This window comes from Canis lupus, chromosome 12, assembly GCF_011100685.1.
Source record: "Canis lupus familiaris isolate Mischka breed German Shepherd chromosome 12, alternate assembly UU_Cfam_GSD_1.0, whole genome shotgun sequence".
NCBI classification, from domain to species: domain Eukaryota; kingdom Metazoa; phylum Chordata; class Mammalia; order Carnivora; family Canidae; genus Canis; species Canis lupus.
Window position 1 is genome coordinate 12889871 of NC_049233.1, and position 22829 is coordinate 12912699.

Below are 22829 nucleotides of genomic sequence, written 5' to 3' on the forward strand. Positions count from 1 at the left end.
AAGGCAGACACTCCACCACTGAGCCACCCAGGCGTTCTTATAAAAATTATTAATGCGATATTTTACATACCTTTTTGCATACTAAGCCTTCCAAATCGGATAGCTCAATAGCCATGTGTGGCCAGTGGCTACTGTTTTGGATAGTGTAGGCTGAGAGGAGGGAGAGGCGAACTGGACCCAGGCTCTGTCCAGGGGGCCGGCACCTTCCCTCTTCCCCTCTGAGAGCTTTGGCTTGCACCACCCCCCCACGCCCATCTGATCCAGTCTTCCTAGTTCTCCCAGAAGCCCTGCATTCCAGACGGCAGCGGGGAAGGCGTGGGAGGCAAAAAAGCAGCTAAATCTGGGGCTGGAGACAGAAGACAGAGGATGTATCTGGGGCTGGGGACCCTCCTCCGCATTTGTCCATTTGTGCACGCTTGCTGCAGGTGCCCTGAGGCTGCAGGCTGAAATGGGGCCACTCCACACAGAGCTCCTCCTCTGGGCAGTTTCCCCTCAGATTTGCTCTGTGACTCGGTGCACTGTGTAGTGGCCGGTGGGAAGGAACACTCTGAACCAGCATAGGTGTCCTTGGCAGATGGAGAGGACCAGATGGTGCTCCCCAGTCCACCAGGCATCTCAAGTAGGAAGAGCCTGGCTGCGTGTGTGGGGAGGTGGGGGCGAGAAAGGCGGGGGCAGGGGGTGGGGGCAGGGGCAGTGTAGGGAAGACATCTATGTATTTGTGACACCCTTATGCAAATCAAATGCAGAGGCACAAACAGATTGTGTCCAGATTGATGGAATAACCAGCTGGTGCATTTGACTAATAGCCCCTCAGAGGGCGTGGCTGGGAGGGGATGCTGCTTGGAGGTGCCAGATGACTTTGCATTTCTGGTTTTGCCAGTGACTTGCTGTGTGACCTTGGCCAATTTACTTAACCTATCTGAGCTTCAGTTTCCTTATCCATACAACTTTCCTTATCTGCAGGGGGTTGTGGAGACGAGATAATATCTGAAAAGAGTATTGGGGGTGTGGGGGGCTGTGGAGGATGGGGGACAGGGGTCTTAGGCTGGGAGTAGCTTAGAGTGCCACCTCTGAGTGCTGACCTGAGATGGGATGGAATCCTGGAGTGGCCCTTCCCTATCTCCAGGGGAGAGGCGAAGGGCAAGGTAGCAGTGGTGGTGTTTGGGGCTGGATAGGATGGAGGGGCCTGGCAGTCTGGGCACAAGGAGGAAAGAGCCAAAGGGCCAGGCCTGCTCCTGCCAGCTCTGCATCTGGTCTCCTAGGGCTCCTGCCAAAAGTTCTCTCCAGAGTTCTGGCCGAAAACATTCCGGCATGCCCTTTGGGCCCAGATGTATTCCCAAGACACGCTGTGGGCCATGCCCAAGGGAGCAGGACCCGGCTTGGTGGGGGGTGGAAGGAACCCCAGATTTCTGGTTAGTGTTGCCCTGGAGCCGACTCCGGGCATTTCTCTGCCCAGCCTCACCATCCAGGTAGGCTGCTTTCCTCTCCTTCCTCCTGGGAGGCCAGATGTCCGGGAAACCCGACCTGGGGCCAGACTGGCCGCCCTCTGGAACAGGCTGCCTGGCACTGGTTCCACTATCTAGGGCTTCATTGCCTTAGGATCCGACGTCTCTTCCTAAAGTCTGATCTGCATCTTTCATGCTGCAGTTTAGAGCCTGCAGTCCCTTTGTGGGCCTGACCCTGCAGGACCCACCCTGGGGCAGTCTCCTGGGCCCCAGCCACCTCCTCAGAAGGAAGAGGCAGGGCATCCCTCCTAGTGCTCCAGGGACTCGGGCGGGTATCAAAAAGAGCCCCTATAATGCTGATCCTGCAACAACTATGTTTACAGAAACCTCCATACCACTAGGTCTGATGTCATTTGAAAGGACAATGTTGAAACCATTAACCTCATAAAAAATTAAGAGGTGATAGTTTTCACTTTCCCCATCACCTGTACAACCTATCCCCCACCTCCCCTCTGGTAACTGCCATATGTTAACTAACTGCAGTTCAAATAAAGACAAAAAAAAAAAAAAAAAAGATGACATAAAGCAGGGCCCCTCCCTGTGCAGGAGCAGGCGGTGAACCTGACCCGCCCCCCCTTCTCACCCACTGTGAGGTCACCACTCTCTTGGCTCTCCTCCCACCTCTCTGATCATTCCTGAAGTCTGTTTGTAGGCTCTGGGTCACCCTGCCCACCCCTCACGAGCTGCAGCTCCTCTGGGGACTGCCGCCTGCCCTGCCAGGCTCCTGGAGATGGTTGCAGCTCTCACCTCTCCTCTGAGCTCCAAACTCATGCCTGCTGCCTGCCTTCTGCACTCTGGAGAACTCAGAGTCTCTCCCAAGCCTCTCCTCCTCCTGGCTCCCTACCTGGCCAGGGGCACCAGGCCCCCCATATCTGGTTTATTTTGAATCCTGCCAATTCCACTTCCCATCCCAGCGGCCCTCCTGTCCCTTAACTTGGGGGTGGGGAGGAGGATGCCTGGGTGGCTCAGCAGTTGAGTGTCTGTCTTTGGCTCAGGGCATGATCCCTGCCCGGGGATTGAGTCCCACATGAGGCTCTCTGCGGGGAGCCTGCTTCTCCCTGTGCCCTTGTCTCTGCCTCTCTCTCTATGTCTCTCATGAATAAATAAATAAAATCTTGGAAAAAAAAAAAACCCTTGCGGGAGAAGACAAGGGAAGGGGCCTGCTGGCCTGGATCCCAGCTCTAGCTGCTCAGCACCTGGCGCTGGCCGTCAGCATGGTCCTCATAACTAGCCTTCCCTCCCGAGGCTGCCATGGCCACTCGCTACAGCTCGGCTTCCTGAACTCAGTAGAGAAGACCCAGGGCACCTGGGAGGCTCAGTGATTGAGCGTCTGCCTTGGGCTCAGGTCATGATCCTGGGGTCCTGGGATCGAGTCCTGCAGGGAGCCTGCTTCTCCCTCTGCCTATGTCTCTACCTTTCTCTGTCTCTCATGAATAAATAAATATCTTAAAAAAAAAAAATGAAGGCCCCTGTGACTGGACATCCTATTTATTTTTTAAAAAAATTGTATTTACTTAGTCATGAGAGACAGAGAGACAGAGGGAGAAGCAGGCTCTATGCAGGGAGCCTGACGTGGGACTCGATCCTGGGTCTCCTGGATCAGGCCCTGGGCTGAAGGTGGCACTAAACCGCTGAGCCTCCCCCCCCCCCCCGCCCCCCCCAAACAGGGCTGCGCCTGGACATCCTGTTTAAAAGAAACTCCTGTTTGCCCCTGGAACTCTGCAGGCTAGTTCACGCTGCCGGCCTATGCTCAAACAGTTCTCTCTGCCTGGAAGGCCTTTCCCACGGCCTCGGCCCAGGAAACGGACAGTCCTTGGTTTTCTCAAATCTGGGTTTAAATAGCACTTCCTCTCTGAAACCTTCCAGCCTTTCTTGTCCTCACCCCCCTCCCTCCGAAACAGCCCCTCCCTTTATCAGACCCTGTAACTGTGTCCCTTCAACGATCTGATTGATGACCCTCCACCCACACCCACACTAGGCTGTGGGCTCCTTGAGGCCCAGGGACTGTTTCCAACTCCTTTTTCTCCCTACTCCCTAGCCCATGTCAGGTCTGCCTTACAGGAGGTAGCTGGTTTTCTGAGCTGCCCCACCCCCTTCTAAGAACAGATTCTGGCCAATAGGAGTGTCCCATATTGGTCAGGGTGATTGGCTCAAAGTTGGCCACCTGATGCCAGCCAATCCGGGTCCTTTCTGGGATTTGTTGGAGCAGCAGCAGAGGTAGACACAAGGACGGATGTCCTTGAAGGATACGGATCTCCTGCTGCTGGAGGCTGTTTCCCTTCATGTGGAGACCTGTCTGCAGCAGGAGGGAATGAAGCCTGGAGGAGACCAGCAGGATTGAGAGATGGACAGAGAACACCTGGCACCCTATCTGAGGCCCTGAGGCCCCCAGAACTGCCAGGCTCCTCAGCAGTTCCTCTGGTTCTGAGACCTCCTTGGCAGCCTTCTAATAGGTCCCTTCTGCTGATGCTGAGTTGAGTTTCTGCCCATTTGTGACCAAAGGGTCCTGACCATTTGGGTAGGCTCACAATTTGGTGAATGAAATGATGGAAAAAAATCCTAAATCAGTAGATGAAATAGTTCAATGGGGTGGCTGAGAAGGGCCAGAGGCCCCCAGGTTTATTATACACAGGGCCTGGCACCTAACTCCTGGGGCCCCTTCCTATCCTGATCACCCTGGGCCTCCAGCCTCACCTTTCATCTCTTCAGCCATAGGATATATCAGTAATTAGCAGTTACCAACTTCTTTCAGGGCTGTGCTGTCATTTGAGTCTTACAGCCACTCTACAGTGGAGGTAGGGCTTCTTATCTTCATGCTAGGGATGAGAAATGACTGGTCCTAGGACACCTAGGAGGGCTGGGCCCACGGTCACCTCTCTGTCACCACAGGGCACTGCTCTTCCACAGTTTGCTGGGTGCGTCCCCTCCCCACATTTTCCACCCTTCCCCAGGAAAGAGGAAGGCATGTCCCTGCTTCCTGGGAGGCTGGGCTCCTATCTTTAGGCAAAGAGAGCCTGTCAGAAAAGGCCTCCCCAGGCCAGGAAAGCAACGAGACATTGGCACCCTACTACGGAAATTACTGGTTCATAACATATACATTTATCTATCTATATCTATATCTATATCTATATCTATATCTATCTATCTATATCGATATCTCCCCTCTTATCAGGCATCCACACCTCTGTGTGAATGAATTTCAGATCCAAAAAGTCAAGTTAGGAAGAGGGCAAGGAGAACACATCACCACGGGTGGAGGGCCCATAGGAGAATAAGTCAGGGGACCTGAGATAACTCCACCTACTTCACAGGCATCACCAGTCTGCAGCTGAGGGTGGTAGCAGGTGGCATTATTTTTCCTGGAAGCCTGGGGGGTGGATAGACACCCATTAGTGAGGGGCCCAAAGGCACCCCGACAGCTCCTAAGGGCCTGAGGAGGACAGCTCCAGAAATGGCACCCACTTTCCTCTTTGGAGCTTTTCTCCCTAGGGAACCTATGGGGTAGACAGAGAATCCCAGAGTATGAAGACTGAAAGTGTGTTGAACACTCTGATCCTTCTCTTTTCTCATATTCCAGAGAGAAAGTCAGGGCCATGGGGAGTGATCACTTCTTGTGCCACCACCTGGTGCCCCTATTGAAATGCACAGCTTACTCTAGGATGGGGAAGGTGGGGACATGTCCTGTGACCTTTCATTTCCTGGCACAGGTTTCACAGGCCTGTTGGGCTTTACAATGCTGTGTCTCCAGCCATCATCCAGCCTAACCCCACACAGGACCACAATCCCTGTAGAAAGGTCAATCCTCTCCCAACCAGCTCTCTGTTCTGTGTCCTTAGGACCAGGGCCCAGGGTCCTAAAATCACATTCAGGCCATAACTCAAAGGGTTGGGTGTAAAAGTCTATTCTCTATGTGCCCAAGCACAGGTAATATTAAGTGACAACATGCCCTAGTTCGGCCAGCTTGGCCTTGTTTTTGATGGCTTGCATCTGCTGGACAAGTGTCCTGGGAACCATATCTTGCCTATACACAGCTATGATTTATGGAGTTTTAGGCTCTCAAAGCATTTGCACAGCAGGAGGCAGCTGGTAAGGACTTAGGAATTATACTGCATTAAGGCCAATCTCCACTCTACCCCGGAGCATCTGTGAGGCCTTGGGGAAGTCATTTCACCCTACTAAGCCTCCATTTCTTTATCTGTAAAATGGGGGTAGAAATTAGTAGTGTCTACTTCCTAAGATTATCCAGAAGATTTTAAAGGAGCTGATGTGTGTAAGAGGATTCATGTCATGCTGGGCCCAGAGCCACCCTTCAAAATATGTGTTAGATTTGTGATGAAGATGTGACATGACTTACCTAGGTATGTTCATTCAATCTTCCTTCAATTGAGGACTATTCCTGCTATTATGACACTATTATCTCCATTGCACAAATGGGGAAACAAGCTTAGAAAGCATAAGTAGCTTGCTAAGCATCACATAGCTAGTAAGTGGGAGACCTAAAGTTTCAGCTGATACCCATTCAAAGCTCTCTGTCACTTCCATGCACAAAAGCATAGAAATAATAAGCTGTTGGGATTGCTTCCTAAACTGTCCAGATTCAGTTGTTCATGGCACTTTTCCAGCGGGCCTCCTATTTTCTGCAGCTCATGGGCGCTTCTCATCCTGTCACCAGTGTGAAGCCTGGGGTAACCCTTTAGATGCTGGCCTAAACAGCCCAGACTCCCTCACCCCCTAAGTCACTGCCAGACATGAGGCCCTTCCACAGAACTGGACCGTCGCCTGAATCCTTCAGCATGAGGCCTCTAGGGACCCAAGAACATTCTGTAGAGCTGCACTTTCCTGCTCCATGGCTCACATTGGGCCCTTGATATTGCTCATAGACCTGGGACTCAGTGCCTGAATCTCTAGCACATTCCCTCCTCTCGGACGTCTCAAACCTTCTCTATTCTTCTCAAGTCTCCAGTTAAATCTAACCACTGTAGCCAGACGGTTCTCCCCACTGCCTGAAGGGGAAAGTTGAAGAGGCTGGGGGAGAACTCTCTCCCCTTCCTGCTCATCACATCCCTGGTCCTCATTCTCACCTGCCTTCCTCTTTTTTTTTTTTTTTTTTACCTGCCTTCCTCTTAACTGAGGAGCCGAAGCATCTCTGTGCCCCTTGGACACTACCTTCTGGGCTGGCTCGGCTAGATGGGTTATATCCTCTACCCACTTCTCCCTCTGTGCTTCCTCTGACTTCTCAGCCAGCTTCTCCTTCACTTTAGGATCCCAGAGGAGACCCCTCCCTGGGCATCTGTCCTCAGGGGCCCTGGGCTTTTGTCTTACTTTCCTGATCTCTTTCATGCCTCCATCAGACCCTACCTCCGGCCATATGCCTCCCAAATTCCCACTTGGGAATTCTTAGTTTGTGAAATCACAAAAGAAGGACAGCAAAGTTCTGTGATGGAGCCTGGGCCCAGCATGCTTGGTGATTGGCCCCAGTGAGATGGCACACTTATCACACCCCTGGGCTTGGCCCTTCTCCCAACTCCTGACCACTTGGGTCTGTTGTCTTAAAAAGGGCTCCAGAGTATTCATTCCTCACCCCTTACTCCTGCCTTGGGCTCAGACACTCCTGCAGGGAAGCTCAGCTCCAAAGGCCAGCGAGTCCCTCCCCCAACTTGCCAGGGGTGAGGAGGCCCTTGCGGCTCCTTAGTAACCAAGGGAAACCAGCCGTGCTGTGGGAGGGAGGGAGGAAGGGAGGTACTGAAGCTTCTGGACCTGTAGGAGGGACTGCAGCCTGCAGGAGCTGGGAATGGGAGTCCGTCTTTCTGAGAAGCCTGCGGCTCCTCCGGGGCTCAGGACTGCTCTCCTCCACGACCTACCCGATGCCCCACACTCTCCTTCCTCCTTCTCGTGGTGTCCCCCCCCCCAACCCCGCACCCCTTTACTGGCAGACCTTAAACCTCTGGGCCAATATGCAGTGACCTTAGCGGAGAAGCAAGGGTCCCGCCTCAAATGGGTGGGGTGGGGAGTCTCCTGTGGGGACAGACGGGGCTCAGAGCCAAGCCAATCTCAGCCAGGCGGGAGCGGGGGCAGGGGGAGTTCAGCCCCATAAGGGAGGCCCGGGCTTGAGCTGTCTTCCCGGGCTCACCTCACCCACTCTCGAGGCCGGACGCTCCCCTTCCTGCAGGCCCACCGCGCAGCCGCGCCGGTCGTTAGGGACGCCCCGCGTCGCCAGGGGGCGGGTCCGAGGGCGGGTGCGCATGTGCGCGCCTACATCCGCGTGCGCTCGGGCCTCCGCGGCGAGCCGCTGGGTGGGTCCTGGGAACCGGGAGGGGAGGGGCGGGGCGGGGTGGGGGGAAAGGGGGCCGTGCTCCGAGGTTCTGGGGAGCGCGCTTGGGAATAGATGGGCTTTTCTGGGGGAGGGGGAGGAGTAGGGCCTGGGGCAGGGCTCCGGACTGGAGTGCTGTTCCTTCTTGGTACCTTCTGTGTGGAACCGGGGTGCGCGGTGACGAATGGACAAAGGAAAAGCATCCGCAGTTTCTTCTGGAAGGTGAGGAGGTGGAAGGGCACCTGCAGGGGTTACCGGATCTCCTCTGGGGCCTACTGTTGCCCCGAGCCTTGCAGGAGAGCTGTGGGCTGCAGCATCCTTGCAGTGTGGTACCTTCCACCTTTCTCCAGGATGTGAACAAGGCTGATGTCAGGCACCAGGCAGGAAGTTTCCAGGTCTCCACAGCGCTCCTTCACACAGCACTAAACGTTATGTCACCCCCCCCCCCCCCCCCCCGTCCCCCTTAGCTCTGGGCGGCAGGATGTGGTGCTCCTGACGGGCAGGAAGGACCAACCTGGGGGGTTGGCTAATAAGAACTGTCCTTCAGGAGGGGAGAGGTGACCAGGATGGTAGGACGTTTCACATGGAGGCAGTTTAGCTTTACCTTCAGCTCTCCCAGTTACTAGTCTGTTGCCATGGGTAAGTTAACATCTTAGAAGCTCGGATAACTCATCGTAAAACGTCACCGCAACTCCTCACCCTGTGTCCAAAGTAAAGAGCTGGGCTTCCAGTGAGCGTCACTGAGAGGTGGCCACTGTGGCAGTGGCCGAGATCCGGAGGTACAGCTTTGCAAGCCCACAGGGCTGAGCGAGAAGGAATCCCCGGCATCCCATTCCGGTGGGGACTGGTCCCTCGCAAACCCTTTAACTGTTGCAATTAGAATGAGAAATCATGTGGGAAGCCGTGCTTTACACTTATAATTTTAACTAAACGGCCCCGGAACTTGGTCACCAGGGAGCCTTTAACTTGGAGATGGATCTCCTGAGATCCTTTCCCTCCTCTAGCAACAGAGAGCTGGGAACAGAGGTGGAGCTCCCGAGTCTGGCTTGGTCCTGAGTGCATCCATCCTGTTAGGGAAGGAGGGTTCCTTTGGCTCTCGGCTTCCTCCCACTCTGAGCTGCCACTTCTCAGCTTCAGCTCAGGCTTGGGGCCCGTGCCCTGCACTTTGTCTTAAAGAGTTGGGTGGCTCTGGCCCCTGTGCTCTCCAGACCCCATCACCTGCCACTTACCACTCACTGCACCGGCTCACCTCCCCCAGAGGGCCCCTGCACTGGCTGTGCCCTCAGTCTGGGGCACTGTTCCCTCAGATACCCTCCACTCAGTGCCACCTCCCAGGAAACAACGAAGTCACCCCTCCCAATCCTTGTCCTGCCTTCTCTGCAGACCTCATTGCTGCCTTCCATCTGCTGCCTTCTCTTTACTGCGTATTTCCCTGCTAGCAGAAAGCTCCACAAGTGCAGGAAGTTTTATGCCTTTGGTTCTCACCACAGTGTCAGCAGCTGACCAGTACCTGCTGCTCATTTCATTGACAAATCACCAGGGCCTGCCTTCCTGAAAATGGGAAGTTACTGTTAATGAAACAAGCGGCACCAGTGAGGATCTGCACTGCTGTAATGACTTTCACAGGGCAGGTCTGGGTCTCAGCAGCTAGGGACACCTTTGTGAGTGCCCAGAACCCCCTGGTGTGGAAAGCCCATTCGTTAAGCACTTGGGGCAATGAGAATGGTTCTCATTTGGATGCTGGGTGACTTTTCAATCCTATGTGAGGGATCAGACAGGTGACAGGACACCTATAGAAGGATGCTTGGAGGGGAAAGTGACTCTTGTTTAAACAAAAGACCTTCTGGAACTTCCTAGCCTTTGTGAAATTATATATATTAAAGATTTTATTTATTTAACAGGGGTGGGGGATGAGAGCATAAACAAAAGAACAAAAGGAGGGGCAGAGGGGGAGGGAGAAGCAGGCTCCCCGCTGAGCAGGGAGCCCAATGCCAGGCTCCATCCCAGGACCCCGGGATCATGACCTGGGCTGAAGGCAGATGCTCAACCAACTGAACAGCCACTCAGGCGCCCCTTGGTGAAATACTTTGTAATATGCAATCACAGCCAAGACAGTCCCTGGCTCGATATTCACCCTGTGGGAGGGTGTATCTCTGGGTCCATTTCTCTACAGCTCCATCTCCTTGTGTCTACACGGGGGATGGCCCAAGATGGCCGGCCCTCCTGGGCTTAGCTGCTTGGCCTCCAGGCTCCAGTCCTTTGCTCCAGCCTCCAGGGAGGTTCTGCTGGCTCCTGCAGGGCTCCTGGCACTGGCCTGTCTGCTGTTTAGTCTATGTAAGTCCCTGGGTGAGCTGGGTCAGAGTTGGTCGAGGGCATAGGTTCGAGCTGTACTGAGGGCAGCTTCTAGGTCAGCAGTGGTTCCGGTGCCCTGGGCCACCACTTGAGAGCCCCAGGCCTTGCCCCCCATGTGGCTGCATACCGCCAGTGCCCAGGCCTCTGCTGTGAAGGCTGGCATGGCACTCTGGGGACGGAAACAGAAGTGGCAGTGAGGCAGAGCAGCCCTTCCCCAGCTGGGCACATGAGAGGGGAATCAGATAAGGAGGCGGGAGAGCACTGGGCTGGGAACTTGTGTGTGTGGGGTTAACGAATGTCTGCTCCTTGTTTGCAAGGGTGTGTGGCCCTGAGGGGGTGGTGGTAATTAGGGAGGCTCACAGTGCCTTCTCTGGTTGGAGGGCTATGGTTAGGGAGAAGAGATGGCCCTATCCCTGTCCTGGGGTGTCCTCATAGATCCCCTCTACCCTTCCTTGGAGGAATCAAAGGTGTGGAACCTGAGAGCTGGACCAGGATGGGCTGGTGGGTCTGCCCTCTTCCATTCCTTACCTGAGCCACCTGACAGGCACACAGCACGTGCCCCTGTGGCTGGGGGCTGAGGAGGAGCACAGATGTGCAGGGTGCCCGCTCACACAGCTGCCGCACCACCTTCACCAGCACCTGGGAAAGGGAGGGCCGATGGTGACCCTACCACTCTCTGGATTCCCGGCGACCTCCCACTCAGGATGTTCCACCCCCTCGAACCCGGCCCCAATGCTCACTGAGAGGGACTCGGCGGCAACTGTGTCCACGATCAGGGGCCCCTCCGAGTGCCGCTGCAGCAGCTCCTGGGTTTTCTGTGCAGCCTGGGGGGTGGGAAGGGAACCAGCTCTCACTTCCAAAGTGAGCCCCAGTCCAGAAATCCCCACCCCCAGCAAAGGTCTGGCTTTGAGTGGAGGTGCCGGGGTGCTCTGCCTCGAATGGCTTATGTTCTTCCCATCCCCTTTACCTCTTCCCTCTCACCACTGCTCCAGGCCCCCACAAATAGGCCACTGAAGGTGAAGGCCTATGGCTGGAGCACATATGGACGAAAAGGGGGCAGGAGGAAGGTGGATCTGCAGTCAAGGAGCAATGAGGGTTGAATGGCCTGAGTCAGTTGGCTTCCTGGAGGCAGAGTCTGAGGCTGACTTGGGAGTTGAAGAAGAAGCACAGTTTGGCAGAGAGGGAAGGAGGGGAATGGCCTGGTGCTGGTGCCTAGCTAACAAGAGAGACAGGACCTATGCTCCCCCCCCCCCCCCCCGGCCTCCCGCCCTGCAACTGCCCCATGTCAGACCTGGAGGCTTCTCAGTGTGCATGCTAGAGTGTCTCTGACCCTTGCTGAGCTGTGGGTATCAACCTAACTTCCTCCTACCTGCCTCAGCTCCAGCTTTCGGAGGGCCGTGTTGGCACGCCGCTGTAGCACCTTTAGGGCAGCCTGCAGTTCCCGCCGCTGCCACTGAGGCATCACAGCCGTGTCCACAGCCTACGGCCAGAAGCCCATCAGCCATGCCCTTCCCTGAGCCCAGACTCCAAGGTGGGGGCCAGCATGGAGAGGGAAGATATCACACCCACCACGCCCCACCCTGCAGACAAGCGACAAATATCTAGGCCAGCTGGAGTCCAACAGGAATGCTGGGGAGGGACTGGAAGGGTCTGGGGAGGCAGGGGAAGGGAAAGGGCCAGGAGAGGGTGGGGAGCAGCTGCAGCTGCACAGCAGGGGTGACCCTCACATCAATGAGTCGTCCCATGTCCTTGGATAGTCGGTGAGCCTCCACTACATCCTGGCTGCCTCGACTAAGCCGCTCTGTGGCAGCTTCTACTTCCTGGGCCAGGCTCTGGCCCACCTCTCGGGCCTGCAAGGATAGAATATGATGCTTGGGGCTACTGGCTTACTTTCACTCCCCCAGGACAGGGGCTCTCAACCCATTGTCAGTCAGGGCCAAATTAGAAATATTTAACAATCAGGACCAATCAAGGCACCAAATAATCACAACAGCTGCCAACAGCTGGGATGGCACCATTAGCACACAGGTATGAACCCTGGTTCTGCTGCTGGGCATCCCCCAGCCTGACAGCATCAGCCATGTGTGCCCCTGCCGCCCCCCCATCCACATCCAGCAGTCTCCTGAACCCCGCTGGCATGCTGACCTGCTGGGCCTGCTCCCCAGTGACAGCAAGTAGGCGGACAGTGCCCTTGGTGAGCTGGCGCTCCCCAATGATGACGAGGTCCCCTACAGCCCCTGTGCGCAGCAGGTGCCTGTGGGAAGGGGGAGGGAGAAGGAAGTCAGTGGGGATGGTGGGATTGAAAAGAGTTGCCTAAGCTCCAAACTGGGGGCTGGAGGCTCCAAAGACCAAAGAAGGATGAGGATCCAGGGCCCCAGGTCAGGGCGGGCAGGTAGGCAGGAGTGACTCACGTCCCGCAGCACAGCTCCACAGAGGTCTGCAGTGCAGCTTGGGAGGCTGGGTCCAGTGCACGGGCCACAGGCACCCCCACTGATACCACCCGTACAGGGTCTGGGTATACCTGCAAGAGAGGGTAAGGGGACAAGTCTGTTAACTAGCCCGTGTATGTGGGGCAGTTGATCTCCACCGACCGGGGCTCCCCAACTCACCTCATCCAGAGAGCGCAGGCCAGGGACATGAGCAGTGTGTGCCAGGGCCACCTCCTCCATGTAAACGGCCTCATCCTGCCCCACGGCCTCTTGTACAGTGCCCTCCACTGCCTGGAGCTGCTCTGGGGTCAGTGGAGCCTGGTGGGATGGGGGAGGGGAAACAGATTGACCGGAAGTCAGCTCCGTGCCTATAACGTGGCAGTCAATGTTCACCGACTATCCTCAGGTTCTAAAACAGTGCTCAGTTAATCTTTGTGGAGGAGACAATTCTTCTCCTTATAAAGCTACCTGGAGGCTGGGCCTGCTGGAAACTGCAGCCCTTTCATTAGGCACTAGAAGCTGGTGAAGAAAGGAAAACGCTCTTCTATACCCAGGGAGCTCGCCACAAGGGGCAGCCCTACAGGAGAAACACGGGATGAGGGGGATGCAGGAGCCAGATGTGTGAGGAAGGAAGGGAGACAGGGTGGCAAGGAAGGGAGGACAGCTCAAATTTGAGCAAGAAGGTCATGGGTGACAGCAGGAAGAAGGAAGCTGGGTGGCTGGAGGTGAAAGGAGGGCTCTGGACACCATGTGGCCTGCCCCCTCCCTGGTATGGGGGGAGCCTGAGGGCAAGATACCCCTCCTTGGGCTCAACAGGTCCTCGGACTGGCTAACCACCCCCCCGCCCCCTGGGCCTCCATCAGACCATCTCTCTGTAAGCCTGCTGCTTCACTCAAAGCTTGTCTTTCTGTGCCCTGCTCACCTGGGTGGCCACGTCAAAGCGCAGCCGCTCGGGATTGAGATGAGAACCTCGCTGCTCCGTGCCTGGGCCCAGGGCCTGCCGCAGGGCCCAGTTTAGCAGGTGCGTGGCCGTGTGCTTCTCCATGCAGCCTAGACGCCAGGCCTGAAACACTTTTGTCACCCAGGATCCTGGGGGGCGGGGAGAGTCGAGACGCTGCAGGATATTCTGAGTGTCTGGGTGGGATCCTTACCTCATCCACATGTAGCTGCACCTGGTCCCCCACCTTCAGGCCCTCAGGGGCCACAGCCTCGTGTAGGATGAAGCCTCCACAGATCTGGGCCCGGGCCACTGGGAACAGCACATCCTGGGGAAGGGCAGGGGCTTAGGCACTAGAGTGACAGCTTGTAGCTCTTCCCTCCCCTTGGCTCCCTTCCCAGCTCAGCTCTGCCGTTTGCAGAAATTAACTTGTGTGTGTGTATGAGGGCTCACCTCCTGGCCCACCCGCACCAGGTAGCCTCGGTCTGAAGCCTGACCCCCCTGTTCAGCGTAGAAGTTGGTTTTGTCCAAGAGGAGGCCACAGTGCTGGCCTTTCCCCACAGAAGCCACAGCTGTCCCATCCTCCAAATATAGCTGGAGCACCTGGGCCTCACAGGGGTTGAACTCTGTCAGGGAGAAGAATAGTGATCAGGGCTAGGCAGGGGTGTGCAATGTGGGATGTGGGTCTGTCTGTGCCTTACTCGAAGCCAAGTAAGCCAAGTGGCTGGGGGTGGGGGGTGGGGGGATGGCGCGGGGGAGGGGCACACTTTCAGGTGTCACAGCGACCCCTGGGGGCTATCGCAGGGGATGCACAGGGCTGGGAGCAACCGTCATAGACATCCCTTTCAGTCACTGCCAGGCACACCTGTGGCCACCAGCCTCAGTCCAGGCTCTCACCATAGCCTCCGCTGGGCCGCAGAGAGTAGTTGTACTTGGGACTGTCGTCAGTTGGGGGCACGCCTCGGCGCTGCAGCTCCCCCAGTGCGTGGACATTCAGCTGCAGTCCCTGCCTCTGAACTGGCTCGGCCTGCCGTGACCGGAGCTGCGGGACAGGCGTATGCGTATGGAAGGGGCACGTGGACAATGCAACGGGATCTGAGCCTCACGGAGCCCTGTCCCTGCCACACAGCTGTGTGGACCGTGCAGCCCCCTCTGGAATAAGCCCACAGGACTTGGCTGGCCACTAGAGACCGTGGGCTGGCCAGTGACCCTCCCATCATGCAGGGTCCCGGGATCAGTCCTCCCTCCCTCACTGCTGCCCTTGGGGGTCCCCTCTCTGGGACGCTGTGCTGCCCTCTCCCCTTCTGCTCCTGTTTAGCCCACTGCACTAGTGTCCTTCTCCACAGGCTGTGTGTACAGGGTAAAGGACAGACCCTACCTCAACCTCGTTTCCCTTAATAGCTGCATTCCTCCCCCAAGAACTCAGGGCTGGGGAAGGGGTTGTCCTGTACCTTGGCCTCCTCCTGGGCCAACCGTGCCAGCCCAGCAGAGTCCAGCTGCACCCCTTTCTCCTCCAGCATTAGCTCTACCAGGTCCAGGGGGAGCCCCAGGTTCCCAGACAGTGATAAGGACCAGGCCACTTCAGCTTTGAGGAAGGAAGACAAAGGGTGTTCAGGGTGAAGGGGCAGGATAGACAGAAGGGGAAGGAATGAAGGAGAAGGAGGAAGAGCTGAGGTTCTTCTAAGCACACAGAAGTCCCCAGGTGCCAAGCACAAGTGTCCCCTCCCTACACTGGATAGGTCCAGGAGGGGTTAGCCTTCAGGCTCTAAGGCCAGAGCTGGGGGTAGCCCAGGGCACTTCGTTATCTGTCATTTCAGAGGAGAAGGGAAGCTCGATCTCGGCATGATGCCAGCCTTGGAAAGCAGACTGGAGGCCGGGCCAGCTGGGCAGTGAGGAAGTGGGGAGAAACAGGGTGGTGTCTGGCCACAGAGAGGTCTGGGTGTTGGAGATGGTGCAGGGAGAGGGACATGAGGGGGGAGGGTGTGGACGCTAGGCACAGGCCTGCCCCAGAGCTCCCTCCTCCACCTGTCTTGGCTTGCCTAAGTGAGGCCCTCACGCCGTGGCTAGTCACTTCACTCACCAGGGAACAATTCAGAAGGCCCCAGGCACCTCAGGGTCTGATCGATGATCCGCCGACCCCGCTGCAGGGAGGCCAGGAAGGCTGCCTCCTCCTCTGATACCAGGCTGGCTATCTGAAAGGGGAGGGGCAGGGCAGCGCTGGATCTAGGGCTCCTCAGGAGAGCCGCTTTCCACCCAGAGTCTTGTCGCCCCCCCACCCTCCCCATCCAGAGCCAGTACCTGGGCTGAGTGCTTCTGTAGTTCTGGATAAGTATCCCCCTGAGGGAGGTAGAAGGCGGAGGAGATGTGAAAGGCAATCGGCCTGCTGGTACCTCCCTTCCCTGGGCCTCTCTGACGACACCAGCCTTGGGAGCTCAGCTCAGGCTGATGATTAGGGAATGTAGGCAGAAAGGGGTCCCAAACTCAGAGGCTCAGCAGCCTGGGCAAGGAGGCCTCTTGAGGGCTCTCCACTTCTTGTATGCAATCCCAGCTTTCTGAGCCCCACAGGACCTGCGCTGGACACTTCGGGTGGGGAGTCTAGGCTGGGGGCACTGTCTGGACTCAGCTGTAAGCTTCCTGAGTACCTAGGGAGACCCAGAAGAGTAGGCTCTGCCCTCACCAGTATCTCCACCACTACAGGCACCAGGCTGCCTAGGAACCCCGGTGGTGCCTGCAACACCTCCGTAGAGAACCGCACAGCTCGACGGAGGATCCGACGAAGAACCAGCCTGGAGGGGTTCAGAGGCCAAATATGAATGCCCAGCAACCCTTGGTCAGCAGTATGGAGAGTGGGGAGGACAAAGTCCAGAGTGTGTGCTCTCATCTCAGAGCTTCCTGCCTTTCCCCACTCCTCCTGTCATCTCAACCCAACCCACCTCTCCATCCCCTTCCTTCCTCTCCCCTGCAACCACCACCAGCCCCTGCCTCTCTCTGTAGCCCTTCCAGACTCACGGGGCGCCCGACATTCCAGGGTAGACACCATCAGCGATGCAGACACTGAGTGTGCGGATGTGATCGGCCACCACGCGATATGCCATGTCTGTGCGACCCTTGTCTGCTGCTCCGACCTGGCCCAAGTAAGGGGGTGCCCCGCAACCCTGGCGAGTGGGAGACAAGGAGACATGGCTGCTGGCCCCGCCTGACGTGGCTCAGGTGGAGTGCTCTTCATCATTCCCAGAGCATCTACCTTTACGCCTAAAGCCGGCCACTTATATGGAACGGCCTGGCTGGAGGGGCTTCAAACATGAATGGGAGCCAGTCCCTGTCCTCCCAGGGCCATATTCAGCACTAACAGTGATCACAGCTGTGATCACGTAATGAATTCCCACTATCAGAACAGTGTGGGTACTTGAATGACGCGTTGTCTAATATCCAAAACATCCTGCTCTGGGAGGTATTACTAGCCTCGCTTTAAAGAGGAAACTGAGGCTCAGAGGAGCTGAGTGCCACAGGCCACTCAATCCATGCGAGCAGATTTGAGATTTAAAGCTGGTCCATCTGACTCCAGGCGCTCTTGGCTGCCCATACCCACTCCTCCAGCCTTTACGGGGTTGGGGGTGGGTGTCAGCTGTGCCTATGTGTAAGCGCACTGAAGCAGATGCCTAATTCATCAAGCTCCATACCTGGAGCCCCAAACCTGTCTCTTTCCTGAGCTTCCCCCTTTCCCTGCACAGTCCTGCCATCCACCACACTGCTCAGAGTCAAAAACTAGGGAGCAGGCCTTGACTTTTATTTCCCCTCCTCATCTAATCCATCACTGGGGCCTTCTGCTCCCATCTCTGTGAGAGGTTTCTTTCTTTTTTTTTATTTTAAGATTTTATTTATTTATTCATAGACACAGAAAGAGAGGCAGAGACACAGGCAGAGGGAGAGGGAGATGCAGGCTCCATGCAGGGAGCCCGATGTGGGACTCGATCCTGGGTCTCCAGGATCACACCCCAGGCTGCAGGCAGCGCCAAACCGCTGCGCCACCGGGGCTGCCCTCTGTGAGATCTTTCAAATCAGTTACTCTTCTCCACTTCCACCTACACCACGTCCTACTGTCTCTTTCCTGGACTCTGCAAAAGCCTCCCAGTTACTCTTCTTCTCAGGTCTCCCTCCAGCCCATCCTCCACACAGCGAGAGTGGCATGCCCCCCCCCCCCCACCTTAGAGCACTTCTCACTGCACTTAGAATAAAAATCCCACTGTGCATTTCAAGGCCCCAGGAGGTTTGACTTCTGCCTTCCTTTCTATGGGAGACTGTTTCAAAAATGTCCACAATCCTTCCCTTTCCTGTGTGCTTGCCACTTTACAATGTGACCAAAGCTGCTTCCCATCCAGGGATGGAATTGTTTCTCCACCCCTTGAATCTGGGCTAGCTAACCTTGTGACACCCTTTGGCCAACAGAATGAGGTGGACACGACACTGTTCTGAGCCCAGGCCTCAAAAGGCCTCTGTGTACTTCTATTTTTCTTCTTAGAACCTTGCTGAGTTATGACGTGAACAAGCCCCAGCTAGTCTGGTGCTTGACCGACATGCAGCCTGGTCACCCACGATGCCCTGAACTGCCAGCCAGCCAGCCGATCCTTGGAAGTAGAACTTCCTCACAGCTGACTACAGGTCTATGAATGAACTCACAGAAGACCAAAAGAATGACCCAACAAAACCCAGCTAGCATTGCTAGCCCACAGACTTATGCTACATAACTTATTATTTTAAAATACAAAGTGTTAGGTGGGTTGTTACACAGCAAAATCTCAGTGACACATTCTCCAGCTACATCCCACGTGACTCTACTTTAGCTAGCTGGCCACCCTTGTGTTCCTTTCCTGCCTCACATCCTTGGTACCTGCTGTCCCCTCTACCTGGAATGAGCTTCCTGTGGCTGGCTCCTCCTCTTTCAGGTTTCAGCTCAAAGATCATCTCTTTGGTGAGCCTTCCCCACACACCGGGTCTAAGATTCCTCTGTACCCATCCCCTTCTCCTTGTTACTGTCACCCACCTGTACTGCCTGGTCACAATCTGCAATCCTGTTCAAATCTGCCATTTGTTCTTTCACACATTTATTATTTATCTCCTAGGCTACAACATAATCTCTGTGATCTCTTTTCTGTTTACTATTATTCTCCCGTACCAAGTACAAAGAACTTCACCCAAAGTAGGCACTCAACACATACTTTTTGAATGAAGGAAGGAAGGAAGGAGTTAGGGGCAGTATCAGGTAACAAACATGAATCTCAGCCTCATGTTTGACCCTGGTATCCTTGGCTGGTCATGAGGGAGTATGTGAAGTACTCAACAAAGACGGAGAGCAATAGCTTCTGGAAGGGAAGAGGCAAGCTCACCTGGTGTATGGCTTTGAGCAGCGGGGAAAAGAGGTCAGTGTCGTAGGTGGAGGGTGTGCCTTGCAGCACAGCTACCAGTCTTTCCAGGCCCATTCCTGTGTCCACGTGCCGCTGGGGCAGGGGCTGCAGGCTTCCATCTGTCTCTCTGGCCAGGGAAGGTGTGCAAGGTGAGGCCCCACATAGGATTTCAGGGGTGAGGCAGATGCCCAAATGCAGTGGAGGAATGAGGGGGCTGAGAGTGGGAGGAACCAGAAGGCAGTATCCACCCCTCCCACTGAAGACAGATAGCGATGGCCTTTGTTCCTGTGTGTACTTTCTCATAAAGGGTGATCTCCACCCTCACCCCTCCGCCTCTCAATGGGACCCACACGTCCCCTTTCTGGGATAGAATTCTTTGTCCTGAGAAAGAGACACGTCAAAGCTGGAGGAAAATCTCAGAGATCATGAAGCTCAGCATCATCCTGTGATACAACAGCAGAGGCCTAAGAGGAGCAATGACTAGTTTAAACTGTTATAAGCATAGTCAGTTGGGCATCTGACTCTTGGTTTTGGCTCAGGTCATGGGATCAGGCCCCCGCATTGGGATCCATGCTGAGCATGGAGCCTGCTCCGGATTCTCCTGAGATTCTCTCTTTCTCCTTCTCCCTCTGCACCCCTCCTCAGTTCCTGTGTGCTCTCGCTCTCTCAAACAAACAAACAAACAAACAAACAAACACTGTTAAGTGCACAGACTAGAGTTAAATCAATTATTATCTGAAAAGTATTTAGCAATGTGCCTGGCACACAATAAGCACCATTTAAGTGTTTGTTTTTCTTTAATAAGAAGCAGATCAAAGTCTCTTGGCTACCGCCTTTTCCATTTCTGGCCAGGGATTTTCCTCCTGCTTCAGCATTCCATTACCTGTTGTGTTGAATGAAGACCAGATTCCAAAGCTCCACCAGCTGGGGGGCTCCCACTCTACCAGCCAGGTCATAGTGGATCTCGGTACAGGGCCCACATGGGCCAGTGTCCCCCATCTCCCAGAAGTTCTCTTCTGGTCCAAAGGAAAGCACATGGCTGGCATGCACCCTGAGAAGAAAGCCGGATGAGTAGTAGGAAGACAGACAAACCTGGAAGCCAGAACGCTCTTTGCCATGAGAGCCTCTCCATCAAGCTCATCAAGAGGAGAGACAAGGCTGACCCCAGTCTGCTAGGATATGTTGAAACTCTGAGGACTAATGCTGGTACTCTCTATTTGCCAGTCCTTGTGCCCTCCAGAGATGGACAGAAGGGGCAGAGGCAGACTTACCCTAAGTTGAGCCAGATGTCCCTGCTCTCTAGGTCTGGGTCCAACCCTGCCTTGGGGTCACCACCAAAGTAGGAGACCCAGAGCCTGTCCTTAGGGATCCCATAGACTTGAGTCAGCAGTTCCCAGGCCATGCTGCAAGCCTCTTCCTGCAGGGGAAACCCACATGGGTTGGGAGGAGGAAAATGGGTAAGAAGATGGCTCCACTGAAGTGTCAATCAAGCCACAAGACTTTAGCCCTCAGCTTTAGACAAAATTGCACTGCCCACCTTGTTTCCAGAACAAACCATGACCATTTCTGCTTCAGGTTTTTTTTTTTTTTTTTTGTCCTGCCTAGAAAGTTTCCCCTCTTCTAAATCCTTTCTTTCAAGTCCCACCCTCTTCATCAAATTGTCTTTCCACCCTAACCCTGGGATGATTCCTAACTCCTGCATTTTAGTATTTCTGTCTGACCATTTATTCACACAATTACTGATTAGCCGTTAGGCAAGAAGCACAATCCTGGTCCTCAAGGAGCTTACAATCCAATTAGGGAAGTGAAACACATTCCTACCACACATGTTCACTTGTGTCACTTCACCTCTGTGTCTAGTAGGAGTCCTGTCTAAGGAGACACTAGGAATGGAGACAGGACTAATCCTGAGGCCCTGCTTGGCTGACAACTGGCCCTTTCCTAACTTCAGGGCTTCCTGGAGACTCACCTTAAAATATTCACCCCCAAAAGCCCAATTGCCGAGCATCTCGAAGAAGGTATGATGGGAAAGGTCCCGGCCCACGTCTTCCAGGTCGTTGTGGCGTCCTCCAGCCCTCACACATTTCTGGCTGTTGGCCACACGTCGGAAGCCTGCCATCTCGCTTCGTGGATTCACAGTGCCCAGGAAGATCGGCTTGAACTGGAAACACATGAAGGTCCCAGTGCTCACTCCCTCAGGAGAAGGGAAAGGCGGGGAGTGGGGTGTTCAGACTGAAGGCTGGCTGTGCCCCTGAGAGTGCAGTGGGGTCTTGGACAAGGGGGCAATCTGGGAGCATGGCGGCACCCATCTCTGGTGTGTGTAGAGCAGACCAGGGGTAAATAAATCACCAAACAGAGGCCTCCTGCTAGTACATCAGGCAAGGTAAAAGAAGGAGGTGTGTGTTGGCTGGAAACAGAACACTGAATGGCTTCCTCCCCCATTTCAGCTTCTTCAAACCACGCGCAATAAATGGTATAAAACCCAGACCACAGGGCACACTTCACAGAGCCAGCGTTTAACAGCCTTGAAGGCTAAGCTATTCCCCTCACCCTGCTCGCCCACTTTACAGAGGAAGACAAAGAAATCTAGACAGGAAGCGGTGCTCAAAGTCAAAAGCTTAGAGGACACAGCCCAGCACACATTAAGTGCTCAACACACATTTATTTAATGAATCAGTTCTCCTTATTTAAAGCATGAATGGATGAAGCCAGACTTCCCCCGCCAGCCTGCCCCCGAAGAACGCCACACACCACACCCTCCATTCTTGGACCTAAAACTCCCTCCAAACCCTGGCGTTCCCCGGCCTAGCCCTGCCCACGCCCACGCCCACGCCCGCGCCCGCGCCGGGCGTCACTCAGCCCGACCACGCGCGGCCCTTCCCCCGCGAGCCACGAGCTCCGCCCCTCGCCTCTTTCGCCCAATCCCGCGCCGCCTTTCTCCCACGATAGCTCACGAGCTCCGCCCCCGCGCAGGGTAGCCCCGCCCCTACCTGGTTCATGCCGGCGTTGACGAAGAGCAAGCTGGGGTCGCCGCGGGGCCGCACGGAAGCGGACGGCACCAGCCGGTGGCCATGGCGGTCCCGAAAGAAGCTTAGGAAGGCGTCTCGCACGGCGGTGGCCTGGGCCGGAGGGGGCTCGGATGAGAGCGGCCGGCGGCTGGGGCCCCCCCACAGGGGCGACCTTCGAATGGCCCGCCGCAGTCCCCCGGCGGCCGCTGCCATCGACGCCGCCATCTTAACTCGGGGCAGTGACTTCACGGGGTCAAAGGACACCGCGGGGATGGACGGTGACGGGGGAAGGAAGCCGCGCGCTTTTTACAGCGGCCCCTGGCGGTAGGAGGACTCGAGGCAACCTCTGGCTCCTGGGTGGAAGTGACTTCAGCAGGAGTAGGCCTAGCTAGCACAGCTGCCCGGCATGTAGTAGGCCCTTAATGAATTTGTCATATTTATTAAGATTTACTTATATATTCATGAGAGAGAGAGAGAGAGGTAGAGAGACGTGGGCAGAGGGAGTAGTAGGCTCCCCGCAGGGAGCCCGATGCAGGACTTGATCCCGGGACCCCAGGATCACGCCCTGAGCCGAAGGCAGACGCCCAACCGCTGAGCCACCCAGGCGCCCCAAACAAATGCTGATTTAGAGCCTAGTGCCAGGCATTGTTTTAGGCCCTTAAGGTGTATATTAGTCACAACATTAACCAAAATCCCTTGCTCTCCAGAGATCTGTATTGTAGTAATTGTTAGGTTTATTAATTTTGCAAGGTTGCAGCTGGAATTGCAGTGAACAGGCCGGGATTCAACTGCGTGTGTGTGTTTGTGTTTCCAGGCTGAGGGAGGAAGGCTGAAGTAGCACCAAGAGAGGTAATACCAGCATTCATTCAAGAAGCATTCAGTAAAT

The 22829-nt window shown here is 55.4% G+C and overlaps 2 protein-coding genes and 1 long non-coding RNA gene across 15 annotated transcripts in view; 1 reads left to right on the forward strand and 2 right to left on the reverse strand.

Moving 5' to 3' along the window:
• Positions 1–7748, reverse strand: part of TCTE1 (t-complex-associated-testis-expressed 1) — an 18159-nt gene extending 10411 nt beyond the window's left edge. For 3 of the 10 annotated variants that reach the window (XM_038554209.1, XM_038554202.1, XM_038554200.1), the window contains exon 1: positions 7636–7748. The gene's annotated coding sequence lies outside the window, so the exon portion shown is untranslated. Of the gene's footprint in view, positions 1–70; positions 225–4199; positions 4307–4809; positions 4873–5859; positions 6574–7086; positions 7201–7635 lie in introns of those variants that run through there. The other 7 variants (XM_038554201.1, XM_038554203.1, XM_038554204.1 and 4 more) reach the window with 7 other exon arrangements.
• Positions 7718–20096, forward strand: LOC119874171. 4 transcript variants are annotated; one of them, XR_005367765.1, is made up of 3 exons: positions 7718–7798; positions 16528–16667; positions 18053–20096. It is a non-coding gene; the product is annotated as an uncharacterized LOC119874171 (long non-coding RNA). The 4 variants fall into 4 exon arrangements; XR_005367766.1 differs by lacking the exon at positions 7718–7798 and adding an exon at positions 7933–8037; XR_005367763.1 differs by lacking the exon at positions 7718–7798 and adding an exon at positions 15869–16400.
• Positions 9715–22187, reverse strand: AARS2 (alanyl-tRNA synthetase 2, mitochondrial). Its single transcript, XM_038554198.1, has 22 exons — positions 21926–22187; positions 20905–21096; positions 20207–20352; positions 19819–19986; positions 18918–19062; positions 16543–16688; positions 16211–16319; positions 15832–15870; positions 15614–15725; positions 14985–15118; positions 14431–14575; positions 13987–14159; positions 13748–13861; positions 13519–13659; positions 12777–12914; positions 12579–12688; positions 12313–12421; positions 11895–12017; positions 11537–11647; positions 10908–10991; positions 10696–10806; positions 9715–10336 (listed from the first exon to the last, which is right to left on the reverse strand). Exons 1-22 carry the CDS (start codon positions 22166–22168, stop codon positions 10172–10174), a joined length of 2958 nt encoding a protein of 985 aa, XP_038410126.1. The 5' UTR covers positions 22169–22187; the 3' UTR covers positions 9715–10171.
• Positions 22188–22829: the final 642 nt, after the last annotated feature.

What these genes read in the sequence shown, in the direction of transcription:
- AARS2 (XM_038554198.1), bottom strand. Translation starts at nt 22,168, where the DNA reads ATGGCGGCGTCGATGGCAGCGGCCGCCGGGGGACTGCGGCGGGCCATT. An exon ending in GACATCTGGCTCAACTTAGG is followed by an intron (nt 19,987 to 20,206) that starts GTAAGTCTGCCT and finishes CTTTCTTCTCAG; the next exon opens with GGTGCATGCCAGCCATGTGC. An exon ending in TTGCCGCCGAGTCCCTCTCA is followed by an intron (nt 10,807 to 10,907) that starts GTGAGCATTGGG and finishes TCCCTTTCCCAG; the next exon opens with GTGCTGGTGAAGGTGGTGCG.